General features: G+C 42.4%; 1 protein-coding gene across 3 annotated transcripts in view; it reads right to left on the bottom strand.

The window, feature by feature from the left end:
• hipk2 (homeodomain interacting protein kinase 2) overlaps window positions 1-26,149 on the bottom strand; it is a 130,923-nt gene that overhangs the window by 82,339 nt on the left and 22,435 nt on the right. For all 3 annotated transcript variants that reach the window (XM_052152029.1, XM_052152030.1, XM_052152031.1), the window contains exon 2: window positions 14,334-15,474. In XM_052152029.1, the coding sequence (XP_052007989.1) occupies window positions 14,334-15,474 (1,141 nt within the window). The remainder of the gene's footprint in view (window positions 1-14,333; window positions 15,475-26,149) is intronic.

Below are 26,149 nucleotides of genomic sequence, written 5' to 3'. Positions count from 1 at the left end.
GAACTCCAGGCAAGCATCACTAACAGAGAACGCATGCAGGTCCCCGACCCTCTTGATGGAAGCGAAGCCGATCAGCAGGGCGGTCTTGAGAGAGAGGGCCCTGAGTCCAACTGAGTCAAGCGGCTCGAAGGGGGTCTCCGGAGTCCCATAAGGATGACCGAGAGATCCCAGGAGGGAAACAGGTTAGGCCGGAGGGAGTCATCCTCCGGGCACCTTTTAGGAACCTGACGATTAAGTCGTGCTTACCAAGAGACTTGCCGTCTACCGTGTCAGTGGTGGGCCGCGATAGCGGCAACATACACCTTGAGGGTGGAGGGGACAGCCTCCTCTCCAGCCTCTCCTGAAGAAACACGAGCACTGACCTAACTGCGCGACTTCTGTGGGTCTTTGGCTCGGGAAGAACACCAGTCCGCGAACAGACGCCACTTCAGGGCGTAAAGATGCCTGGTCGAAGGGGCTCTGGCTTGGTTAATAGTGTCTATGACGGATGAAGGTAGGCCGGCTAGATCCTCCGCGTCCCGTCCAGGGACCAGACGTGGAGATTCCAGAGGTCTGGATGCGGATGCCAGAGCGTGCCCCGTCTCTGAGAAAGAAGGTCCTTCCTCAGAGGAATTCGCCAGGGAGGGGCTGTCATGAGGAGCGTGAGATCCGAAAACCACGTCCGGTTGGGCCAGTAGGGGGCCACCAGAGTGACTTGCTCCTTGTCCTCCCTGACCTTGCATAGCACCTGTGCAAGAAGGCTCACTGGGGAAAAGCTGCATTTGCGCAGCCCCACGGGCCAACTGTGCGCCAGAGCATCTGTCCCAAGGGGAGCCTCTGTGAGGGCATACCAGAGCGGACAGTGGGAGGTTTCCTGGGAGGCAAACAGGTCTACCTGGGCCTTGCCGAACCTGTCCCAAATCAGCTGGACCAACTGGGGGTGGAGCCTCCACTCTCCGCCGGGCAAGTTTTGTCTTGACAGCGCGTCCGCTATCACATTGAGGTTGCCGGGGATGTGAGTGGCGCGCAGTGACTCCAGTCACTGCTGACTCCAAAGGAGGAGACGACGGGCAAGCTGTGACATGTGGAGGGAGCGTACTCCGCCTTGGCGTTTTATGTAGGCCACCACCGTGGTGCTGTCTGTCCTGACTAGGACGTGCTTGCCACGAATCAACAGAAGAAATTTCTTCAGGGCAAGAAAAACGGCCAGCAGCTCTAGGCAGTGCCAGCGCAGCGGGCCTCGGTTCCACCGGCCTGCGGCTGCACGCCCGTTGGAACCCAATTTGGAGGCATCGGTTGTAACCAGAACTCGATGGGACACCTGCTGCAAGGGTACTCCTGCCCGTAGAAAGCAGAGGTCTGTCCAGGGTTTGAAGGTTTGGCGGCAGGCAGGGGTAACTTCCACGCCGTGCATGCCGTGGCGCCATGCTCGTCTCGGGACTCGAGTCTGGAGCCAATGCTGAAGTGGTCTCATATGCATCAACCCCAGTGGCGCGGCCGCCGGAGGATGCCATATGCCCCAGGAGCCGCTGGAAACGCTTCAAAGGGACCACGGTGCCTGGTTCGAAAGAAGCGAGGCATTCCAGCACTGACTGAGCACGCCGTTGGAGAGACATGCTGTCATTGAGACTGAGTCTAACTCCAAACCGAGAAAAGAGATGCTCTGGACCGGGTGAGCTTGCTCTTTTCCCAGTTGACCTGAAACCCTAAACGGCCGAGGTGCTCGAGCACCTGGTCTCTGTGTGCGCATAGTAATTCCTGCGAGGAGGCCAAAATGAGCCAATCGTTGAGGTAATTGAGTATGCATATGCCCGCTCCTCATAGCGGGGCAAGAGCCGCCTCTGCGACCTTCGTGAAGACGCGAGGGGACAGAGACAGGCCGAAGGGGAGGACCTTGTACTGATACGCCTGGCCGTCGAACGCGAACCGTAAAAAGGGTCGATGTCGAGGGCGAATTGAGACGTGGAAGTACACGTCCTTCAGGTCTACCGCTGCGAACCAATCTAGATGCCGGACGCCAGATAAAATTTGTTTCTGGGTAAGCATTTTGAACGGGAGTTTGGATAAGGTCCGATTGAAAACTCGCAGGTCCAAGATCGGTCGTATGCCGCCGCCTTTCTTGGGTACAATGAAGTAAGTGCTGTAGAAACCCTTCTTCATTTTGGTCAGAGGGGACCTTGATTAGAAGGGAGGCGATTTCCTCACGCAGGGAGTGGGCATGTTTGCCGTGCACTGCGGAGGAACGAACGCCCATGAAGGGGGGCGGAGACCTGGCAAACTGAATTGCGTAACCGAGTCGGATGGTCCGGTGCAGCCACCGTGACGAGCTGGGCAGAGAAAGCCATGCCTCTAAGCTCCGTGCTAGGGGCACCAAGGGGACGAGTATTTTGGACGCATCCGGCGGGCTTCGCGAGCGGTGCGGAACAGGTAACGCAGCGCTGGGAGGCGCTGTGGCGCCCCGAGGCTCTGGTGCTGAGAATAAACTCAAAGCACTTACCTTGTTCCGCGCGACCCGCAGGGGCGGGTTCGTGACTGAGGAGGAGGTCTGATGCTGCCATCCTCTGGACTCGTCTGAACCGGCCGGCCGGGGAACAGTCGTGGGGCTGAGGGCGGGAGCACCGCATCCTGGGCGCCGAGACTGTTGAGGCCTGAAAGCACAGTGCCGTGAGAACGGCATTTGCGGGCCATGTGACCCAGAGGTAAAGGAAATAGCTCTTTTATTGAGAATTTGGGCAAATGAAAAAACAAAAGATTCTCCTCCCGGCCCTCCACCGGGGGACGGAGTGGTCTTACCACCTCCGGAGCTAACTTCTTGTCCTCTGGGTCCGCTGTCTCAGGGACGCTTGGGAGCCTTCCGGGTCCTCGAAGGGGTCCGTGAGGCAGGGGGCGTACGCTTCCTGCGGTTTGCTCGATGCCGGGGCTGAGAGCTGGGCCCAGGTTGGGGCGGAGCAGAAGGTCTCCTGGCCGCGGGAGGACGCCCTCGGCGAGCAGGTGGGGCCTGGGCCGTGGCGGCAAGCTTGCGGCGCGGCATGATGTGCGAAATGGCCTCCGTCTGCTTCTTCACCAGGGAGAACTGCTGGGCAAAGTCCTCAACGGTGTCGCCGAAGAGGCCGAACCGGGAGACAGGGGCGTTGAGGAAGCGAGTCTTGTCAGCTTCACGCATCTCAACCAAGTCCAGCCATTGCTGACGTTCCTGGACCACCAGAGTGGCCATCGCCTGCCCGAGTGCCTGCGCTGTGACCTTCGTCGCTCTCAGGGCGAGGTCGGTCACTGAGCGCAGTTCCTGCAGCGTGTCGGGATCAGGGCCACCCCCGTGCATGTTGCGAGGCGCCTTGGCTTGGTGGACCTGCAGGAGAGCCATGGCATGCAGGGCGGAAGCGGCGCGTCCGGTAGCGCTGTAGGCCTTCGCGGTGAGCGAGGATGTTGCTCTACAGGACCGGGAAGGGAGTACAGGGCGCCCCGCCAGGTGGTAGTGCTTCCGGGACATAAGTGGAGCGCAACAGCTCTATCCACCTGGGGGATCTCCGTGTACCCGTGGCGCGCTCTGCCTTCGAGGGTGGCGAGGGCGGATGAGCAGGTGGCGGTGTGACGAGTGGAGAGGGGTGCTCTCCACAAAGACGTCAGCTCATCATGCACCTCCGGGAAGAAAGGAACGGGGGGGGGGGGGGCGAGGCTGTGAGCGGCGCCCAATGCCCAAGAACCAATCGTCCAGCCGTGATGGCTGTGGGGAGGACGGAGGGTTCCAATCCAGACCCACGCTGTTGGCTGCCCGGGAAAGCATATCGGACATCTGTGCGTCGGTCTCCTCCTGGGTGTGCAAGCCCGAAGGCGGCAGCCAAGAGGAGCCCTCAGCATCAGAGCCCACGCCCTCCGATGTCGCGGCGAACTCATCTGCTTCCATCGCAAGAGAGTAGGCAGACTGGCTGTGAGGCGAGTCGCCGCCACCTCGAGCGGGACGGGAGTCAACGAGCGTGCCGGGCGCGGGTGGTCCGAGGGGCGTACCGGCGGAGCTGCACCCGCTGCCATCCTCGGATCGCCTCCATCGCCAGCCGCATCGTCCTCAATCCCGTGGGAAGTAGGAGCGACGCTGGGGCGGCTGGAGTGGCCTGCTTACGGTTGTAAGCAAGCCGCGACCGCTAACGTTGTCATGGTCATGTTCTCGCAATGAGAACATGAACCATCCACAAACGCAGCCTCAGTGTGATCGCTGCCCAGACACACGAGACAACGCCTGTGGCCGCCGGAAGCGGAGACTACTCTACCGCATCCAGGAACAACACAGGGGCGGAAAGTCATCTTTATAAAGACGCGTCCTTAAAAGGACGTTCAACGCCGCTGTGCTTTTGCTCTTTTAGAGGAAATTACTCTTTTAAATAAAATCACTCTTTTATGAATGAAAGAACTCGTGAGAGATCTTTCTTATCTGCAACTGTCGATGCGCTCAGGGGCAGGAGGTGCACAGCCGTGCAAACAGGAGAAAGCCGCTGTTGTGTGCCGTAGAATCCAACAGCATGCAGCAGAGGACAGCAGGAACTCGGTGTGTAAAACGCAGCAGTCTGCAAACACGACCATCGGCTCCGAAGAAATTTTCTGAATGAACTCCCGTATTTGCGCCACTTAAATACCCGTATGTCCGGGGGAGGGACATGCAAATACTGGTTGCCAACTCTCATTGGCCTTTTTTCATAGTTCAGAGGTGAATATCGGCGCTCAAGAGAGACCCCTAGTGTCGCTTCTCTGACACAACGTGGAGAGAGCGACAGAAGGGGAACCAATAGTTTTAGTTTCAGATACTATTGTAGAAATGTTATATTCACAGTCAGCCATGTTTACTTTAATCAATGAATGAAAGTCTCAAATAACAGGATGGTGACTGAGATTAAGCGAGTAGTATTCGGTTGATCATGAGATTCTAACATGGCAGCCCCCATGTGTGGACCCTCTCCATGTAGAATAAAACAGCTTTTATAAGGTTACTGATATGAGTCTTCATTTTTTATGTGAGTGGACGTGATTTCCAACATATATTGCTAAATTACAATTCAAGTCTTTAGGAGTAAAACATTTTAATGAGTAAAAAATGACTGAGTGCACCTTTAAGGCAGAAATACATTCTCAAAGTCTTTGAAAAATGTCCAATTGATGTTTTGTGTTGCATTATGGATGGACCAATAGAATTTGGTTGCTACAGACAAAACTCATCAGACAAACTCATATTCAAGCTTGGCTCTGTGTAAGCAAATCCCACTGCTCAGTCGCGTTGGAATAAAAAGATGCGTTACGTATGCTTGAGAGAACAGTAACTAGTGGCAACCTCATTCATCAAGTGCTTCTTAATGCCTGCCACGAAGCCACTGTAAATGTACTGGAACGGTGGTTCATTTATAAACATAAGATAGGCAGTTTTGACAACTCACACTATTGTTTTGTCCCAGAAAGGGATCATGTTTCCTGTGACGTTCTTTAGAATGAAAAGATTGATGATACAGGTTTGTCTCATCTCTTGTTGGTGCTGTCTAGAATGAGAAACAACATCTGAAACAATTTGATTGTTACATTGTCTGAAGAATATGATTGCCTCCAATATTATAGGGCTTTACTAGGTAGTTGCTAGGGTGTTCTGGGTGGTTACTTTATGGCCCAAGTCAAAAGAGCCCACCCCAAGTCTATACAATATTCTAGTACCTAGATTTAGCTCACATTTCCTTTTTCAATGTAAGTCTATGGAATTGTTTGCATCGTTTTATCATCTGCTAGTTGAAATGAAAGCCTGATTGATAACACTAAAGCTTAATACTTGGGTTACGGGTTCGTTGAAATCCAAACAATACATTCAAGATCACGTTATGAGGAACCTCAAAAGAAATCACCATGCCTTGTGGAGCTGAAACTTGTGGAGTGCATTTATAGTGGACACTAAAACGTATACAAGCTGATTCCAGCATTATAGCACATTCAAGCCGCAGCATTATGATCGATGTATGCAAATAAATAGATTCTTGAGCGAAATCCCTAAGGTTATGAGATTCGGCCATTAGTGCACTGGACGTTCTAAAGAAAGCAAGGTCATGCTCTGTAGATCCAGTTTGGCTTTGAGCACAATTCCAGCCTATCGTTGGAAAATGTGCAAAGCATGCTCTCTTCCCCCTCAAGCCCTCCTATATTAAAGCTCTGATGTTTGGAGAGTATTGACTGAGACACTGAGTGGCCATGCTGTCTCTTCCTCAGTGACCTCTACCCGGTATGACTCACTACCGATCCCAGCAGGGCCTTCAAAGTGCGCAAAGAACTGACAACAGCTTGGGGTAGGGGCGGGATTGGAGGGGAGCGGGGGGGGGGGTGTGGATGTAGAAAAAGAGAGAGAGAGACTGCACATATGACGGCATATGCCGCACATCTGCTCTCCTCGTTCCAACCGCAGCCGTGTCAAAGTAACACTCCAACATGCACATCTGATGACAGCGATTTTACATAAACCTCAATTTTCAGTGAGGAAATTACGTTCGCAATATACCATCATCTTCCATTCTGTCATCATTTACTCATGCTCCTGTTGTTACAAACTTGCATTACTTTTCTGTTTTTGCATGGAACACAAGAGGAAACATTTTGAAGGATGTTGATCTATTAGCTATATAATGAAAGTGAATGGTAACATTATCTTTTGCATTCCACTAAAGGATGAAAGTAAGACAGGTTTGGAACAGCATGAGGGTGAGTACATGATTACAGAATGTACAATTTTGATTCAACTATTCTTTTAAAGCTGGAGTATGTAATTTCTGCGCCACTAGCACCATCAAACAGAATTGCAATACAGCTTTCTGAATACGCCACCCATCTGCCATTGGTCAAACAAAGATATAGTCCCACCCACAACTCACTCTATTGGTTGAGTCACTGTTATTGTGTTTGTACAGACGGGTCACTCAAAACAAACAAGAGCAATTTTCATAGCGCCACAAATACAGTTTACAGTTTTCAAGAAAATTAACCTATGAATGGCTTACTTATAGCTGTCTGCATATTAAGATTGGACAGGAGCAAATATTTTAACAGAAAAAGTTAAATACATAAGCTTTAAGATAAAAGGGGCAAAAGGCCTAACTGGGACAAGACTGTAAGCTGCTTTATTTGGTCCTTGGGTAAGATAGTCATATTTACCTGTTACATAATTTGCTAGATCAAACCGTGGCTAGGGCACAGGGAGTTACGCTGACGTAACCTTAATAAACAGTGTGTTAGGAACAGGCAAGACTTTGCCAGTTTCACGACCTCAGACCAATGGAATGATGGCCTTGTGCAAATATATCAAAGATGTCATGCTGGCAAGGCTAGATAGTAAAAAGTACCAGCTAACACAAAAGACACAGAACAAACAAAAAAAAACAAAACAAATCACACTTTGATGTGAGCAAGTTTTTGGATGTTAAAAAACTTTATTTTATCTAGTTTAATGTGCGTGTAGAGTCATCTATAAGTAAGCCATTTGTGTTTTCATTCCCTTGAAAAGTATAAACACTGTGGCGCTTTCAAAATATTGCTACTTATATATAAAAAAAAAAGCTTCACCAATGATGTGAGTTTTAGGCAAGACTATCTGTTTGCAAAACCAATGGAAGACAAACATACTGTTCATTTCTGCACTTCCATTTGGTGCCTCAAGTTGTGCCGAAATGACATACTTCACCTTTAAACAGTGTAAAACTGCTGTTTACTACTTTAATATGGCTGTAAATACCCAATTCAGCACATGTGTCACAAGGCCCAGCTGTATTTTTCCGTGGCTAGCATGTGTACGCAGTTGATTACCTTGCTAATGTTTACCTTATTAGCATTGCTTTGTTTGCTTTTGTCAATTTATCCCTTCATAAAATCCATAAATCTAGCTACACTTACATTACATGAGCTCTTAAATCCAATGCACTACAACTGCTCCTGTTCATCAGATCAAATACCACTCGAACAGACAGATTGTGCGTTTGCATTGAGCAGCAGCAGTAAAGATATGAAGAACAGCTGACAGGGTCTACGCTGCCAGTGCTGACATCCGCTTGTGGAAGCTTTCACAGGGCGTTTGCAGAAGGAGAATGACACCAAAGCCAACAGCAAGCTGCTGAGACTTTGAAAATCTCCTGCTGGGAGTCTTCCCTGCCTTCCACAATCACTTGTACAGCTGATGGCACATCTTAAAGAGGAGCCTTTTAGGAAGCAGAGATAGATGGAGAGGAGGACTGTCTGGGGCTTTAGTTAAAAATATGCAAAGGCAATATTTGGAGCAGCCTGTTCTATCGAAGGTCACAGGTAATAGTCCCTTGGATTTAAAAGCACTGACAAAACAAATAACTGCAGGGGAACAAATTGGAAGACGCACGAGCGAGTATGTCTTTACGTAACAGTTCTCTTAAAAGCCCCTGCCTTCAGTAGATATGTTTGGTAACCTTGGTGCATCAGTTAGCCTTAATTCTCAAGTTTTTCACAAGGTTTAATGGCAGAACATGCCTGTGTTAATCTTCTTTGATGCAGTGCTGTTCTCATCAGCAGTCCAGATGTGTAAGCATGAACAAGGAGAGAGATGCTGGTTGAACCCAAATGCAGATTTTAATGATGAAGACAATAAACAAACAGAAATAGCACTAGGCTTAGTAAACAAAAGAATGACTTTGGCTCAATACCACAATAGATGAGACTAGACAATGAGTGAGGAAACAGGAGGGAATATATACAAACACAGGAAATCACAATACAAGGTACAGCTGGAAACACTGATGGGAAACAGGTGAAAGTAATGATGATGTGCATGCTGGGAATTGAAGTCTGGGGAAAAACTACAACATTAAAGTAGATGTAGTTATTGGTTGTGGCTTTGCTCTAAGCACCATTAAATGGATAGTTCCTCCAAAAATTTTAATTCTGTCATTCTAACATTCTGCCTAACATCTCCTTTTGTGTTCCACAGAAGAAAGAAAGTCATACAGGTTTAAAACAGCATGAGAATGAGTGAATGAAGATGAACTCTCTTTTTAAGCCAGCAGAGAGGATCTTTGACAGTCTCACACTCATTATATGATGTACGAAGATAAATCAACGCTGTATTCACTTCACTCTGCAGATTTTTCACCAGTAGCAGCCGTTAAGCAAAGTATTGCTGCTGAAAATGCTGCTGATCCTCCTAGAAAACCACAATCTTTCTCTCCCTTTGCCATTTCAAGTTCTTTCCTTATGAGAAATGAAAAATAAGCCCCCATTTTAGAAGAAGCCTGTATTAGACAGTCAGAGCGTTCCAAGAACAGTGTGATCCTCTCCCAGGGCAACATTACTCTGTGGGAGGCTTCTACAGGTGGGTCGCTGCTGGCAAAATTTCTGTCTGTGTGTCCTGTTACTGAAAAATATGGTGGGAGCCAGTGGATACAGTGGGCTAAGATCTGATTGAAGTATTGAGTATCTTATTACTTTCAGTATAGAAATACAACAAATCACTGCCATGATATTAATATACATCGGCTGTGGCTCAGGTGGTAGAGCAGGTTGGCCACTAAGGTTTGATTCCTGGCCCACATGACTCCACAGGCCGAAGTGTCCTTGGGCAAGAGACTGAACCCCAAGTTGCTCCCAATGGCAGGCTAGTACCTTGCATGGCAGCTCTGCCGTCATTGGTGTGTGAGTGTGTGTGTGTGAATGGGTGAATGAGAAACAGTGTAAAGTGCTTTGAAAACAGCTAAGGTTAAAAAAAGCACTTTATAAATGCAAACCATTTACCATATCACAAATTAGAACTTCAATTAATTACACAGAAGGTGTGTGAACTCTAATACACCTCTTAAACTCGATTTTTACATATTGTGTTGTTTTCCCATGCAAAAGATGCAGCCACAATTCTAGGATGTTGTTATGCGGTTGCTAGGGTGTTCTGGGTGGTTGCTAGGGCATTGCTACTGTAGGTGGTTGATAGGGTGTTTTGGGCAGTTGATAACTGGGGTTTCCCCACATCTCATTGATATTCTAGTCTCTAGATAGGGCTCGGATCCCTATAGAGGTCGCAAGATTTTTAGGTATTATTCATGTATCATTCAGTCTGTATTACAAATGGTTCAGGACAGATTATACACTGATGAGCTGTAGTAAAAGTCAAGTCATTTGTATTTGTATAGCGCTTTTCACAACACACATCGTTTCAATGCAGCTTTACAGAAATAATGTGGTCATTGTGTAGTTTGATTAAATATGATTGTAAATTGTGTATAAAAATTGTAATGTCTGCCTTAGGGCTTGTCTCTCTTAGGGCTGGTCAATATGGCAAAAAATATTATTATGATATTTTGGTTTATATTGTTCGATATTGATATTTATCATGATTAGGGCTGAAACGATTAGTCGAATTTATCAACAAATTGTCGATACAAATTTCCATTGTCGAATAGTCATTTGATCTCATTTAACGTAACGAGATCATTTGAAATGTTAATGGCGATGCAGGAGAGCAGCACTTCAGCTCGTGCTTGATTTAGGAAAGGAAAAAAGCACAGCTCACAGTCCAGACACACTCCAAACAGATTAAGGTGATGTAAGTATGATATCACGCAAACATTCAAAATAAGTAAATACAGAAGCAGTGTCGCATCTGATCTTCTGCTTGAGCAAAACTTGCCTGTCAGAGTGTCTAAAAAGGAAACAACCTGGCATAGGATAAAGGAAACAGGTTGTATATATGAGCTCAAACTCTGAAACTGTCATTTCTCTGTGCGGTCAGAGCTGCTTGAAAAACAGCGTGAGAGAGTTTCAAACTTCTCCCGGCTGATACACTGTCTCACGCGGAGACACTCATACCTCGCGCTTGCTGCAGCTAGATTATAATGGTATAGCTCCTGATGTAGTGAATCATAATATATGTGTCAAGGTGTGTATCTTATCATGAAGAAAATCTGATATTCAAGCTTTATTAGGAAGAGAGAGCCCATTATACAATGCAAAAAATTGGTTTTAGATTCGTCTTTTTTGGTTTGTATTCCAATATAAATATCTAAAACACCTTGCGTATATTTACTGTAGGAGCTCTACTGCAGAAGAAACAATTGGAGATTGTTCAATATAATATTCAATATTTTAATATTTTAAAACATCTAAAAATCCATAAAACAAGAAACATTTACTTGAGAAGCAACATATAAGATATTTAGACTTCCTTACAATAATTATATTTTGAATTTGCTGCACTGGCAAAAGTATGAACAAGTGAAAAAATACACTTATATTCAAAATACCCACATACTTAAAATAAATTCTCTGATACATTCTCTGAAAGCAAGTCTAAATATTTAATATGTTGCTTCTCAAGTAAATGTATCTTGTTTTAAGGATTTATAGATTCTTTTTAATTAAAAACAAGACAAAAACACTTGATTACAATATGATTTTTTGCAGTGATTTTCTTTTTAATTAATTAAACAAAAAAAGTATTAGTTTTCCTTGCGATTCAGTGAATGTCATTTAGAGGTATTTTAAAAAGATGATTTTGTCCTTTGTATTGTTAGTAAGCACGTTTAATACAACATTTTAACTCGGGCACAAGCTGAATAGTTGGTTAAGGGCTAATGATTAATCGTTGGAATAATCACCCGAATAGTCGAATAATTGTTCTAATAATCATTAGATTAGTCGATTATCAAAATAATCATTAGTTGCAGCCCTAATCATGATATAAATTCCATACTATTAATGGGGAAGGAAATACATTCCACATGTTTGTTAGACCTCAAGAATGAATGTAAACATAAATTGTTTGTTTACAAGTAAACCCCAGAGGGAAATCTACCTTTTAAGTATACTCAGTTTAGGATTTAATATTACATAAGGTGCGTGTGACCTCTTTTCAATGAAATGCCGCCAATTTCATATTCTTTAGCTGGCGTTTGACTCCACTGAAAGACAATGTGATGCTCCACACTCCAGCTCAGGTGGTGATAATTCACCATAAGCGGGATTGCCAACCACCAAATAAACGTCACAAGAAGAAGAAACACCTTCTTACCTGTGGCAGCACTATGGATCATGAAAAACCGTTTAACTAAATAGTACATAAATAAAACCTCAATGGTGTTGATGTCGGAACATTGCCAGTGCTGTCTTGTTCGGTACACAATGATATTAGCCAGATAGCTAGCTAACTAGTGGCTACCGAGCCTCATTACAAAGCTTCCATGACAGCAGGACTATGTTGCCGCTAGCCTACTAATACTTCATGACTGTGATTCAGTAAGTGTGTATAACTTTACCAAACTGCTTGCATTTTCAGCGAGACATATCTGGTCCGATTGTCTGGATGTAGAGCATAGGCTAAATATAAAAAATTACTCAAAAGTTTATCATTGATATAGATTTTTTTCAATGATAAATATCTATATTGTTTTATCGCCCAGCCCTAGTCTCTCTTATGTCTTATTCTCCCTTTCACCAGATGTACAAGGCTAAGGAATGATGGCTGTGTGTCGAATCTGTTCATTGTCAGCTGTTTTTTACTCTTTATTCCATCTTCTGCATGGACTTTCACAAGAGAGAGAGGACACCAAAGCTACCAGTAATAATACCTCCCATCCAAGTCTTTGCATTTAACTCATCTCCTTCATCTTAATTCAACAACGAAAACAGTGACAATTGCTCAATTATCAAAAAGATGACCATCTGATGGTTAGTTTCTAATATAATCTATTAGAAACTGCTTGCCTAAAAGAGATCTCTAACAAATGGTGGAAAGAATATTTTTAGTCCAGTCACTATTTCTTTTTAGAGAATTTGGAGAGATGATTATGTTTGACAGCAGCAGATCACTTGTAAATCCCTCTGCAAATCTTCTTCAACAAACTTGGATAGTTCATTAATTAAATGCTCATTTACTGTGACCTTGAGCCCAAAGCATGTTGTTCTGTTATATTCAGCCTGTTTGATCTCAGGTGTTTTCCTACATTTTAACCAATGACATTAGCAAAATTTGAAAGAAGTATCAAGCATTCAACACATTTCTTGATATTTCCCACTCTCCTCTGCAATTTTCCAAACAAGACAAACATTTTCATAGCTTGAAATATGTCTGCCCTTGTTTAGTAGCGATGCTGGTGGCATCCTAAAAGTTATGTCTACGTAGAACACACCTGGCAGCACTTGGACTGACTCATTCCACTGGGTTTCTCTCGGGGTTGCTGTGTGGTCATACACCTACCCTAACCCACTCTCAGTCTGCAACACAGCAACCCAACAGAAGAAGCTTCTGTGTGAACTGGGCCTAAGTCTACACAAAACGGCCCAATCTGCTCGTGAAACCCAAACACGGCTATATGTAAATGAAAGAGTTGACTGGTGAAAAATAAGCAGCTTTTAAGTGAGGCATCTGTTTCTTATGTTGGCACTCTGGTGTGGATTACAGGAAAATATTGCTGGGGAACTGAGTGTGACCCTATATCATCATCCCTAGGGAGAGACTAAATGTAACTAGCCCCTTGCTTACAGTCAACTCCTTCATAATGCATTTCTTTGGGCTGCTTTTCAAAACATATTGCTTATTCCTAGGAACTCCAATGAGGACAGTATCCCCGATTATAAAACAGCTGGTTTGCCAGTCTAATTGATCTTCTAACTTGTTTTGGGCACTTGTCAGCTGGCCAGACTGGGAAACCAGATAAACCAGCTGAACACCAGCTTGGCCAGGCAGGGAGACCAGCTAGACCAGCTTATACTAGACAAAATTCCAGCAAAAGAATACTGCCATTGACTATGCTAAAAGAGTATCATAAAGCATTTGTAGTGTACATGCATCGATCGAGTCCATATTGGCATGCAGTAAAAAGTGTATACTTTGAAATGCTAAGCGTTTGAAAGTGCACAGGAAGGAACGGCATGTGGAACACTAAGTATACCCTAACCTTAAGAGCACCAAAAGATCAGCCATCTTAGGCTGTTTGAAGCAGGTTTTTTTCAATCACAGAAAGATTGAAGCAAGAGAGGAAAAAAAGATCTGCAGCAAATATCTCCCAGGTGCTGCCACCACGAAGCTGTACCATGTGGTAAAACACACTAAACAGATCATTTTAATATTCAAAGCAGGACACAAGATGATTTTATCACATTAAACAAGACAACGAAGCGGTTTCTCAGCAAGCCTTTGAATTTTATCACTCCCTCTAACATCACAGGTTGTGGAAGTTCTGGGTTTTTTAATATAATGTGCACACGACCAGGAATAATAGGACAACTACCTACAAATTGAAAGATAACTTTTACATAGAACATTTTAAGAGGAGTAATTTTTATGAAAGCCAGGACAACATTTCTTTCTCTTACAAAACAAGTGGAGACTGCCTTACCTGTAGTATCTAGACTGCAGGTAGGTAGAGCACACAGCTTTGGAGACGTGACTTGCAGAACCAAAGTCAATGACCTTGACCCTGTAGGGCTGCCGAGCTGGGTCTACAAGCATGATGTTCTCAGGTTTCAGGTCAGCGTGGATCAGTCCAAGGCTCTTGAGCTTCATGAGGGCAGTGGCCACCTGCTGCAGGATAGGTCGTATGTACTTGAGCGGCAACGGGCTGAACTTGTTCTGCTTGAGGAAGTCATACAGGTTCTGCTCTAACATCTCGAAGACCAGGCACGTGTGGTTCTTGTGCTGGAAGCACTCGTATGCCCTAACAAAGTTGTAGTCATCCGCACTCTCTGTGCTCAGCCGTGCCAAGATGCTCACCTCAATCTGGCCTTGCCGTGCGTAAGAAGGGTGGTTCTTCAGGATCTTGATAGCCACTATCTCACTGGTACCACGTTTCCAGCACTTCACCACTTGCCCGAAGGTACCTCGACCCAGGAACTCCAGTACCTCATAGGTGTTGGTCATAGAGCAAAGCACCTCATGTTGCAAGAGCTGGTAATCGCCCTCGCTATTGGCCCCGCTATTCTTGGACGTCGCTGTAGTGGATGCTGTTGCCGTTGCAGCGGTGGTCCCGCTCTGCACATTGTTCTGAATCATGGGTGCGGTTGGCTGTTGCTCCTCGACCATGTGCACGCTACTTGCACTGCCGTTGTTGTTGTCCAGATCCTCGCTTTTCCGCTTAAGCCCGCATCGCTGGTACGTATCCAGCAGACTGACGGTGCTGCGGCGTGTCAGGTTGTGCCCTCCGCTGCCGCTCCCACTACTGCTGGTGCTGCCCAAAAGTTGACCAGCTGCCCCAGACGTGCTGCTGGCCGAGGCCACTACTATGTGCCCTGAGCTGGCTGGGAAGAGGAGGGCCTGTTCGTAGGACAGGGAAGAGTTGGAGACCTGGAGACTGGCACTGCTGATGCCCAATGGCGCGACTGAGACACTCTGCTTGCTGTTCTGACTGTAGACCTTGCTGTGCGTGCCGTACCCTGTCATATCCCAGTTGCAATTCTGCTCCACCTTCAGTTTCTTCACGCTAAAGAAGGCACTTGACTGGAGAGTGTGAGGGGAGAAGACTTGCACTTGCGAGGCCATACCTGAAGAAAGAGAGGTGGGAGAAGAGAGAGAGAGAGAATGTGAGAGGAGGGAATGTAAGACTTAGAATGAAATTCGAGTATAAGCTTTAAATAAAACTCCTACAGGTCACGGCATGCCAGTTTAATAGACTTAGAGTCCAGATGCTAACTAATAAAATAACCATTTTACAAATACCCTGCACATTTGCACTTTGATTGCTCAGCAGTGTTCAGACTTAAAACTAATGTTGACAGAGCCTGCTTCAGGGCAGCACCTGGACTGGTTTTCCCATATACTGTATATTTATGAATATTGCTACATTAAGTGAATAGACATGGCAAAAAAATGATACATCAAAAAACTTTTCCAATAACATGCATGGCTTGACAGCTCCTGTGTATGTGTGTTTCTAACCTAGCCATATCTTTCTAACCTAGATTAATCTGGTGAAATATGTCCACAGAATTTAGATAAATGTACCAAAACATAATTACTTTTATTATTATAAAATACAAAATGAATATTAGGGTTAATCTGTAGTAATTATGATTAGCTTTATTTGAAAACAATACAACAATACAATTCCCATTAACATAGCTAAATAAATTTGTGTGTGCATCATTATACAGTTATAAACCATTTGAGGGATTTCTTCGTGAAAACATTGACACTACTCTCCACTGTTTACACAATGGAATCCTTAAGTGAATTGGCTAAATATGGAATATTAATGTATGCAGAAAAAAATATTGATTCTTTACAGTTCCTCAAGAATTTCTGTAAAAACAATGTGCTACCCGGATGTACTTAAAGGACCTCCAAGGACACTGAAAAATAAAATACATCACCAAGCACACATCAAACCCAAGGCCATAGAAAATTGCGCGTGTCTCAAGGAATGATTGCAATTTCCTCAAAAAAGAAATGTAGCCCACAGATGCAACACATTGCTCTGTTTACCTCAGGGAGATGTACATTGCTTTTCCAGAAGCATTTAAAAAGAAAAAGCGCTTGTACCTGAAACATCTGAATAACATTTCTTCTTCAGATCCTCAAAACAAAACAGCACAAGCAGAACTGAGCAGGATTGAGGTTCTGGGAACACTCTCTGCATCAGACCATGCAACGCTTCTTCAAGCAAACAACACCCCAGAAATAGCCCTCGCAAAACAGCACTGTTTGTAGTGCTAAAATAATTATTACAGTAAAGAGAGGATTACATACAGAGGACGCTGTAACACTATTTACAGAATCTCCAAAGTGGCCTGAATTAGCCCACTAGGAAATAAGAGGCTCCTCCAGTGTGCATATCCTGCCTCACATGCATCAACTGCTATTGTGATGCACAATACTTTTACTGCATTCCTGTGCAAGCAAGTCTCAATTATGGTAATCTGCTGCCAGCATGAATGGAAGATTCTTGTGATCTCTAGGATACAAATGATACATGCAAAGGCAATGCTTTAAAACCTTCTACATTTTCTCACATTCTCTCTCAATCCTGAAATATTGACATCAAGATTCAATGTTGGATTAAATGTTGCAAGGAGAGTTGGTGGTTTTATGTACAAATTAAATAAAAGAATACATGAAAACTACACAGAAAATTGGCAATGTCAAATACAACTCACTGAGTACTTTATTAAGTACACATGTACACATACATATTCATGCGATTCAATCTTGTGGCAGCAGTGCATTGCATAAAGTCAAGCTTCAGTTAATGTTCACATCAATCATCAGCATGGGGGAAAAAAGTGATCTCAGTGATTTCGACCGTGGCATGAATGTTGGTGCCAGACGGGCTGGTTTGAGTATATCTTTAACTGCTGATCTCCTGGGATTTTTACACACAAGTCTCTAGAATTTACTCAGAATGGTGGCAAAAACAAAAAACATCCAGTGAGCAGTTGGGCGGACAGAAACACTTTGTTGATGAGAGAGGTCAACGGAGAAGGTTGATTTGAGCTGAAAGAAAGGCTACAGTAACTCAGATAACCACTCTGTACAATTGTAGTGAGCAGAATAGCATCTCAGAATTCACAACATCTCGAACCTTGAGGTGGATGGGCCACAACAGCATGAACACAAATGTTGGACACTTTATTGGGACCATAGTCTTCCTAATAAATGCTAAAAATTTTAGTTTTGTAGATTTTAGTCCATGCCTACTAGCTTTAAAGCCATCTAAAATGTTAGGGTACTCCTAAATTATCCTTTAGACAATATTATCCTTTAGCATATTGAGAAAACAGACCAAAAATACTGATGACTTATCTTGCACTCAACAGATTTTTGTCAAATCAAGTGATCTCTAAAATGACAATGTTCTTCCCCTAATACCACCTGCAATTGACTATAAATTAGCAAATAAAGTTCATGGCTTGGAGGTAACTAAAGGCTATTGGCTTTTTTACAGAAAATGGGATGAGCCCTTCTAGATATCCCATTTATCCATATATCCTGTTACAATTGGAAATATATCAACAAAAAATGTGCTCATCAAGTGATTTCATTTCACACTGATATATATACACTGTATCTAGAAAACACAACCAGAGCCATCTTGAATGTCTCTATTCTGCCACAGGGGACATTAAATATACAATGGATCTCCTGTGATGTTTTCCATACAAAATGAACATCTATAAGAATAATTACTTTTTCCTTTGTGGTCTCATCTTACAAGAAGATAATGAATCTCACTTGATTTGAGAAATTCCTTGACGCAACAATATTCTCAAGACAGGAAACAGAGGGAGGAAACTTTGCATGAACACTTTATCATTATTACGAGTCTTGATAGCTACAGTTTCAAAATGAGCTTTCTGATTCTCAACTTTTTTCTTTACTTTTAAATATCTCACACACTCTCGCTCTCTCTCTCTCTCCATATCCTTTCCTTTTATATTTGACAATGCTCATCATTTCAATGGTCATCTGGCTTTAGCTCTAATGCCCTTTTTTTAAGACTTTGAAAGTTGATTACCATTTTAATTTAATTAGAAACATCGGGCATGCAGTCTATGCTGTATATGTGCTTTATACAGTCCATACAATTTAACATAACTCCCCTGTAACCTATATTACATATGTAAGGCACATAATCTATAGCTTAAACCCAGCAGCTTCTACTGTAACTCCTCTATAATCTTCACAGTTTATATCCCAATATTCTAAATATACTACTATACTACACCCCATATACAAGATGATATATGCTACATATTAGATATTATGCTATATATTATATATTTATATTGATCCAAGCAGTTTCCAATATTTTAGGCCTTTCATAGCAATATGTTGATGGAGCAAATAATTAAGAACATCCGCAAGGGCTATTAGGAGCAAGGGCCATGCTAATCCCATAAACTACTAAGCCAGATGTCACTCCTTGGATTACGCTTTTCTTTGCCAGGTCTATATGCTAAAAATAATATGTACATGGTCAAAAGCAGTGTGTGTGCGCGCGTGTGTGCATTTCAAAGTTAGAGTTGAAGCCTCCTAAGTAATACATCTCCCATAGCGATAGCTGATCAGATGGAACATCCCTGGAATTCTTTGCGTCAGGCATGACTGGTAATCTAGTCCTGGGTGCATCTGACATATTCAGATTACTACTGAGCAGCAAAACCGCTATCTAATTTATCATGGCTCCATTATGATTGTTTTTGTTTTTTAATCCAATCCGGTCCCGGCAAGTACCTCCAAGTCATACTCTGTCATGTACTTGTGGGAGGGACCAAACTATAAGTTTATGTCCTAACCTGACTTTGAACAGAGACATGCCCACAGCTCAATAATAGTGATATTTTTTTAAGGCCAGTAGTTGAGAATTGTACTTGCCCTGCAAACCTTTTCACTCAACCTACCACAAAATGTTTTGTTTTATCTATATCAGCCTAGATATATTTAAATCTGAAGAGTTCAACAGCAACATTGTTCAAGACAGCACAAAGACCAAAAATGTGCAAAGCATTACAAGGGTTATCATAAAAACACCATCCAAAAAGGGCAAGTGAAAGTTCCGTCAACTGGTCCAAAACCGCATGCTGTTACCAGAACACACTCTTCAACAAATGCAGCTATGTCTTTTATAGAACAAACAGTGAGAGTTCAAATGGTCAGGATGTTATCTCCAAACAACATGCGCATTACGACAATGCATTTAATCCCTTTCAAACTCAACAGCTATTCAATGAGACCAGTGCAAGTGTTTACGGCCTAGCTGATTTCCACCCTTTCTCTGTTGTTGTTGTTGGAATGATGTTTATGCATCGATATCATAGAAAAGACCTGTAGAAACTCAACGGGAACTCTTCAGTGAGAATACCTCCAGTCCGGGCCATTGTTTCATATTTACAATGCTGGAATGCCTCTGGTAGTGCCACCCAGCTTTCAGCATACCTCACAGAGTGGGCTGGTTTAATGCACTGCCACTGAGCATACCAGAGAGTTATTTATCTGCCTTTTACAAGCAGCGCGTTGAAATGCTAATGGTCAGTTTATTTCAGGAACTAGGCCTATTACTGCATTTGTCTTTTGTCAAGGGTTGGTTAACCCACTTTTTTTTTGCTGTTTTGAGATCAGGGGTTAGGTAAACGCCCAGTCCAACAAAGTTTGTTAATTGTTCTATGAAAAATGTTAACATAGTGAAGCTGCGACTTAACTGCAAGAAAATTAGATTATAAAGAAGTACTAGATTTTAAAATTTTCTTTAGAAAATGTCAGTGGTTAGGGAGTTCTCCATTGTTGCTTACTGGCCCTACAATATAAACCTTGAAGTAGTCATTACTGGAAATATCAAGTTGTCTTCTTTGTGAAGTATTACTTGAAATGTCAGGTTTTGGGCTCATAACTCAAATATTTAAATTCATTTAACTTACGTATCTTAAAAATACACAGACTTAAGATTTTAAATATAAATAACTCAAACCTTTTGAGTACAAAATTGAGGCTACAGGGAATAGCCATAATGCTTTCTGCTTGAATTATTTAATTATGTGTCCGTCATCAAAAGGACATTATAGAGGCATTTAAATAGTTGTAATTAAGAATGTATAAAGTTTTTTAGTTTTTTTTAAATATTATTTATGTTGTTTTATTGCAAATAGTTGCTTTGTGTGATGTTGTAACCATTAGTGTGATCAGTGTCCACATTGGTCAGGTTGGCCCCTGTCGATTAATTCTCTTTGTGTATGTGCATTTAAAGTGTGGAAATATATGCATTTCTTTGGAGAATTAAGTTTATTTAATGACTAACCAACAATTAGTTATGATCTTTATTGGAGCTGTGCTACTGTTTGATCTAAAAGTGAACAACAGTGGAAACAACAATATTTAAATAGCAAATCTGAGTTAAGTGTGCTTTCATCTAGTTAACAACCTAAATACTGTAGTTAAGTTCATTCTATATGAACACCAAGTTAATTGAACTTAATCACGTATGTTTTGGAGACACCATTACTCAATTAATTTGAAGGAATGAGTTTAGTCAATCAAATGAATAGTCAACTTAAAAGGGTTTTCAGTGTAGTTAAAAGAGCACACCACCAAGACTCTTTGGGACCAAATAATATTTTGGTCCCTACTGCAAATACGCCTCGGGTCACATGTTAAAGAGATTTTGCAACCGTTTTATCATTCACAGCTGAAAATCAAAAAAGTTTGAATTCTTAGAAAAGTAATAGCTCACCAAACCTATCATTCACGTCTGCAGTACAAACGGTGCAGGATGAGTTGCATGCCAAAAATGTAATACTTAGTGTTAAGCATTTTGAAAAAGCTTTGTTTGAAAAGCAAGCACCACTAAATAAAAATAGCTAACTCCAATCCTATGAAATTCCATTAAACACAAAATTGTTTTTGAGTCCTATAATTCATACTAAATCATAATTCTCAAAATTCTGACTTTGAGACTGCTTTCAAGGGTTTAAGGGTTAAACACAAAGAATGGACCATATTCTGCAGAGGTTTGCTTTGTCTGCTCTGTCTGATCCAGGACATACACTTTTGGAAAAATGGTCCAGGGAAGAAATCAGTGGTTAATGAATTGACCTCCGCTTGTCTAGACAAAGCATTATCCCCTGTAGCTCAGTGCGATGCCCACTGTAGCATGCCATTGGGGGGGGGGGGGCTTTACTCTCCTATCTCTAAAAACACCCTTAAAACATTGCTTTTGTCCCTTTCTATCCCATTACCTGCCTTTTCATGAGACCGTTTTTGTTAGCTCTCCAGGTTTTGTTTCTCCTGATCTGGAATTATCTTTTTCAGCTCCAATCCTCCTTTAATTTGGCCACTTTATCCTTTCTGCTGTCTCCTGACACTCTTGCAATCAAACAATCCCTCTGCTGACTTCGCCTTGCACATTTCTTTTCTTGTGGTCTTGTCCTTTTTTTCCCCTCTCCTGTTTCAGTTTTAATGTGTTTTATTTACTTGACAAATAATGGCACATTTGTATTGCCAAAGTATTTTCAGCTTAGCTGCAATTTAAGTCATGCAAAACGAAAGATACCCAAAAACAAAATATGCAGAGTAACTGAAAAAGAATGATAAAATGAAAGATAAAATGGATAATATTAATATGATTTTTTTCTGTGATACGTAGACAAACTCCTGCTATTATAACAGCACACTTTCAAATTAGTCCAATTTAAAGACATATTACAACTTTAACTTGAAATGAATGGTAACAATGGCAGTCCCTAGATACTTGTATCCAGTTTAAAAGATGGCAGAAATCTTTAGATATATGCTGCGTCAAAAACAATATATTTAATCCTAAAATATAAACTAGAGGAATGGAGCAATAGAAAGAGACATTATCTCTCCCTTTAAATGCACAGCATGACGTTAGAACAAAATAATCGATTCCTATACGACACATACACTAGGGCTAGTAACAGACTACCCATCACTTCAAAACACTATTCACTCTTAAAAATAAAGATTCTTTAATGGTTCTTTGCAGCACCTTAAATTCAGAAAATAGCTCATTTCTAATCAAGAACCATGTTCCACTGTATAGGTTTATTGAGTTGAAAATTTGGTTCTTTGCAGATCAGAAACGTTCTGGATTCTTAATTTTAGTCACGATGCAGCTTGATGAGCTACATTTCGATAGACACGAATGAGTCTTGAAAGCTACAGCGGACCCATAATAACAAATAGTTTTAATAATAATAAAAAATCTCCCCTCAATCCATTACTCCCTAACCTCTTCTATCATCCACCCCCTTCTCTTTCTCGCTCCGTCTGTCTCGTCTAATAAAACCCAGTAGTTCCACGGAGAGTGGGAGCAGGAAACCTCTGGCTATTGTCTCTATTCATAATACGGTGTATCTCTCACCTCCAGAGCAGAGTGGGGCATGCACACTTCAGAGAGCTCTGAGCAGCTGGGAGCACACACATTGTGCATTGTGTGAAGATAGGTACAGTTCCAGCAGGAAACGAGACACATAGCACACACAGTAGCATTACTTAGGCTGATTATTATTTTGCCTGGGTATGTCGTCTGGTTTGCATGTTGAGCTTACAGTCATGCTCAACTCTTCAACCATAAGACAGAGAAGGAGAGATAGAGATAGAGAGCGAGAGAGTGTGTATGCTGCAGGATATTGACCACCCAGTCCTCATTTAGGAATCACATGCCAATCTATTTATGGAACGAAACACAGAGGCAGATACAAAGACCATACTCACAAAGGCACAACATAAATAAAGCATTATCTTATTACTATTAGGGTTGTGCAGGACAGACCTGCCCATAGGAATGAAAAAAATCACAAATGAGTTCTCTTTAAAATCACAGTTGTTTCTCCAAAACAGCACTGGGCTGAGAGCAAATTAAGACTTTTACTACATCTCCTGCTTTGCAGATGTTTCTGCTTGAGAAAAGACCACAATGATCCCACATGTCTCCTCTAGAGTTTCAGATGAGATCCCAATAATGTTTCAAAATGTGCTCAGATTTGTCAAGATACCAAGTTCTCAGGGTTTTTGAATAATAAATCTCAATTAAGAGCACTAAACATGAACATAAATTCACACTACATACAATAACATAGAACCTATATTATGAACAAAACATTTTTAATCAACAGCAGCCTTTTAACAAATATTTCTATATAAAAAAAGAAAACCTTGTAGTATGTATGGTCAGAGACTATTTAGCAGAGATTTCCATTACTGGAAACAGCTTACTGAGAGCATTTCAAAGATGGCTGCCAGTGGACTGAGTTGCTAGAAAGACTTTGGTAAGGTAGAGGAACTCAAATCTTGAATTTGTTCATTTCTGAATGAACTTATTGACTACAATGAATCAGATTCCGCACTCTGAATATGAAAGAGGACAGTTTTGGGCAAATCGATTAGAAGGATGACTCTCCAGTGCTAAATTTTTTTTTTTTACATATCATGTTTACTTTTTATGTTAAAATACTTTCTGCTTTCCAAGCTTAATATGCAGAGACAACTAAGTAAGCCATTTGTAGACTGATTTCACTTAAAAGCGTAAACACTGTGGCTCTGTGGTGCCATCAAAACACTGCTCTGCATGTCTGAACATCTCAATTAGCTCGATACAGCAATATTGCTTCAACAAATGGTATGAGTTTGGGGGAGGGGCTATCTGCTTTATGGCAGACAGGGGGATTGTTTGGGGAAACCCATTTAAAAATAGTCAATAGTCAATATTAAAATTCTGTTTGGTGACACTAGTGGCGTAGAAATTAATAGTGGTAAACCGATATTGTTTTTTCAATGGCCAATGCCAATATCTAGAGAGCTGGATGGCCGATATAAATGCTGATAAACATAATACAATATAACAGCAAATCAGATGTACACAACATTTCTAAAATGAAATAAACACTTTTTTACTCAAATCTGCATAAGCATGAAAAAAAACTTGAAAACAGAAAGTGTTGACTATGCATTGACGAATCTATTGGTAGATTTGGGAACTGACACAAGGGAAGGATGACACTTCTATTAATCGACCAAGCGAACACGGTTATTATTAATCGTCCTGGACGATATAACGGTCTATCACTAAAAAAACTACACACTTCAGCTTTGAAATATCAACCTCTGAGCAATACAATTTTCCTCTGGGTTAGACAGATTTATGGATGATGCAGAATGAAGAGGGATATGGATGTACACTTGCATGTTATGTCCCAACATGACCCGTTAGTGCGGGGCTTGTGTGGTATTTGGTGAGACAGCTCAGTCTGGGTGTTAGTGCACCAAGCGGGCAGAGCAGCTGGGGTGGTAGCAGCTAAAGTCATTGACATGTGTTCTAACGGACAGAGAAAAAGACAAACAAACAACAAACACTCTGTCACACACAGGCTTAATGGCCGCACCAAACAGCATGTTACTGACTGCTTATCAAGGCTGTTAAGTGGATGGGTGTGTGTAAGAGAGAAGAGAGGAAACCATATGTTTGGGAGGGGCTATTGATGACATATGGAGAAAACATCATGGGAGGGTGGGAGATAATGGCGTTAACCAAGCTACTTCCGGTTTAAAGGGCATCGCAAGGGAACGGCTATTTTGTAGCTTGGCACAATCTTCCAAAATTCACTTTCATCGAAAGAGCAGCTTCAGCATAAAATAACTCTGTTTGTGTTTTAATAATGAAAAACATACAGTTTAGATGACAGAATTAAACATTTTCTGTGAACTATCCCTTTAAGAGTATAGGGGTCAAGCCACTTTAAGACTTCACAGTAGCTACTTCGATGCTTCAGTAGCAACTGACTAATACCGTCTGCACTCCAAGAGCATTAAACTAAAAAGAGGGCTGTTTAGGGACAAGCACCCGATAAGAAACAACTTGTACAGTCCTATTATCATACTACAACAGCGAGAGAGAACACCATATCGATTCACTCCTGCAGCCACCCACTAAACCACAGCATTCTCCATGAGGTACAACAGTGCTAATAAAACAATGGTGACAAAGTGAATTTATTATGCATTAATTATGTTAAGTAAAGGTTTGTTTTATTTTATTTAGCTCTCTTGGTTGGCATCTCTGAGGTATATGAACAAACCATGAGCAATTTGCTTGTCTGTATGTGTTTATATGTGTGTCGGTGTTCTTGCGAAAAGTATGTTTTGCAGGTTTTTGCTGCGCTGTTGTCACTTCAAAGGAAAGGACCTGAGCAACATGCCAGACTTTAACCACAGAGCCAAGCCAGCACATATGAAACAAAATTCAGACACCAAGAGTGCACACATACACACATGGCATGTATAGACAACACACACACACACACACACACACACACACACACACACACACACACACACACACACACACACACACACACAGACACACACAGACAGACAGACAGAGAGAGCACAACCTACAGTTGTGACACTAAGGATAAATGTGGTGTATATAAAAGTGCCACATTGACTAAAGTGTTTCTTTACTACAGGTGGAAGTGTTTTACCTCACAATTCCAAGAATCTGTGTTAATCTACATTTTCCTACAAAAATACTTTTGGGTAAAAAGAGATTGACCACCACTCAGAGAAAGGGTGTGAGAAGATACAATTTCTGCACCCCGATAGACCAATATAATGTGGAAAGAAAAGAATGTGAACTCTTTGTTCAAAATGTGATCTCATATTAATCTAAGTCACAAGTATAGTCAAACACAATGTGCTTAAGCTAAC

Source organism: Xyrauchen texanus, chromosome 21 (assembly GCF_025860055.1).
Source record: "Xyrauchen texanus isolate HMW12.3.18 chromosome 21, RBS_HiC_50CHRs, whole genome shotgun sequence".
Lineage (NCBI taxonomy): Eukaryota > Metazoa > Chordata > Actinopteri > Cypriniformes > Catostomidae > Xyrauchen > Xyrauchen texanus.
The sequence above is the reverse complement of the archived record's forward strand: the minus strand, read 5'-3'. Positions and strand labels throughout refer to the sequence as shown.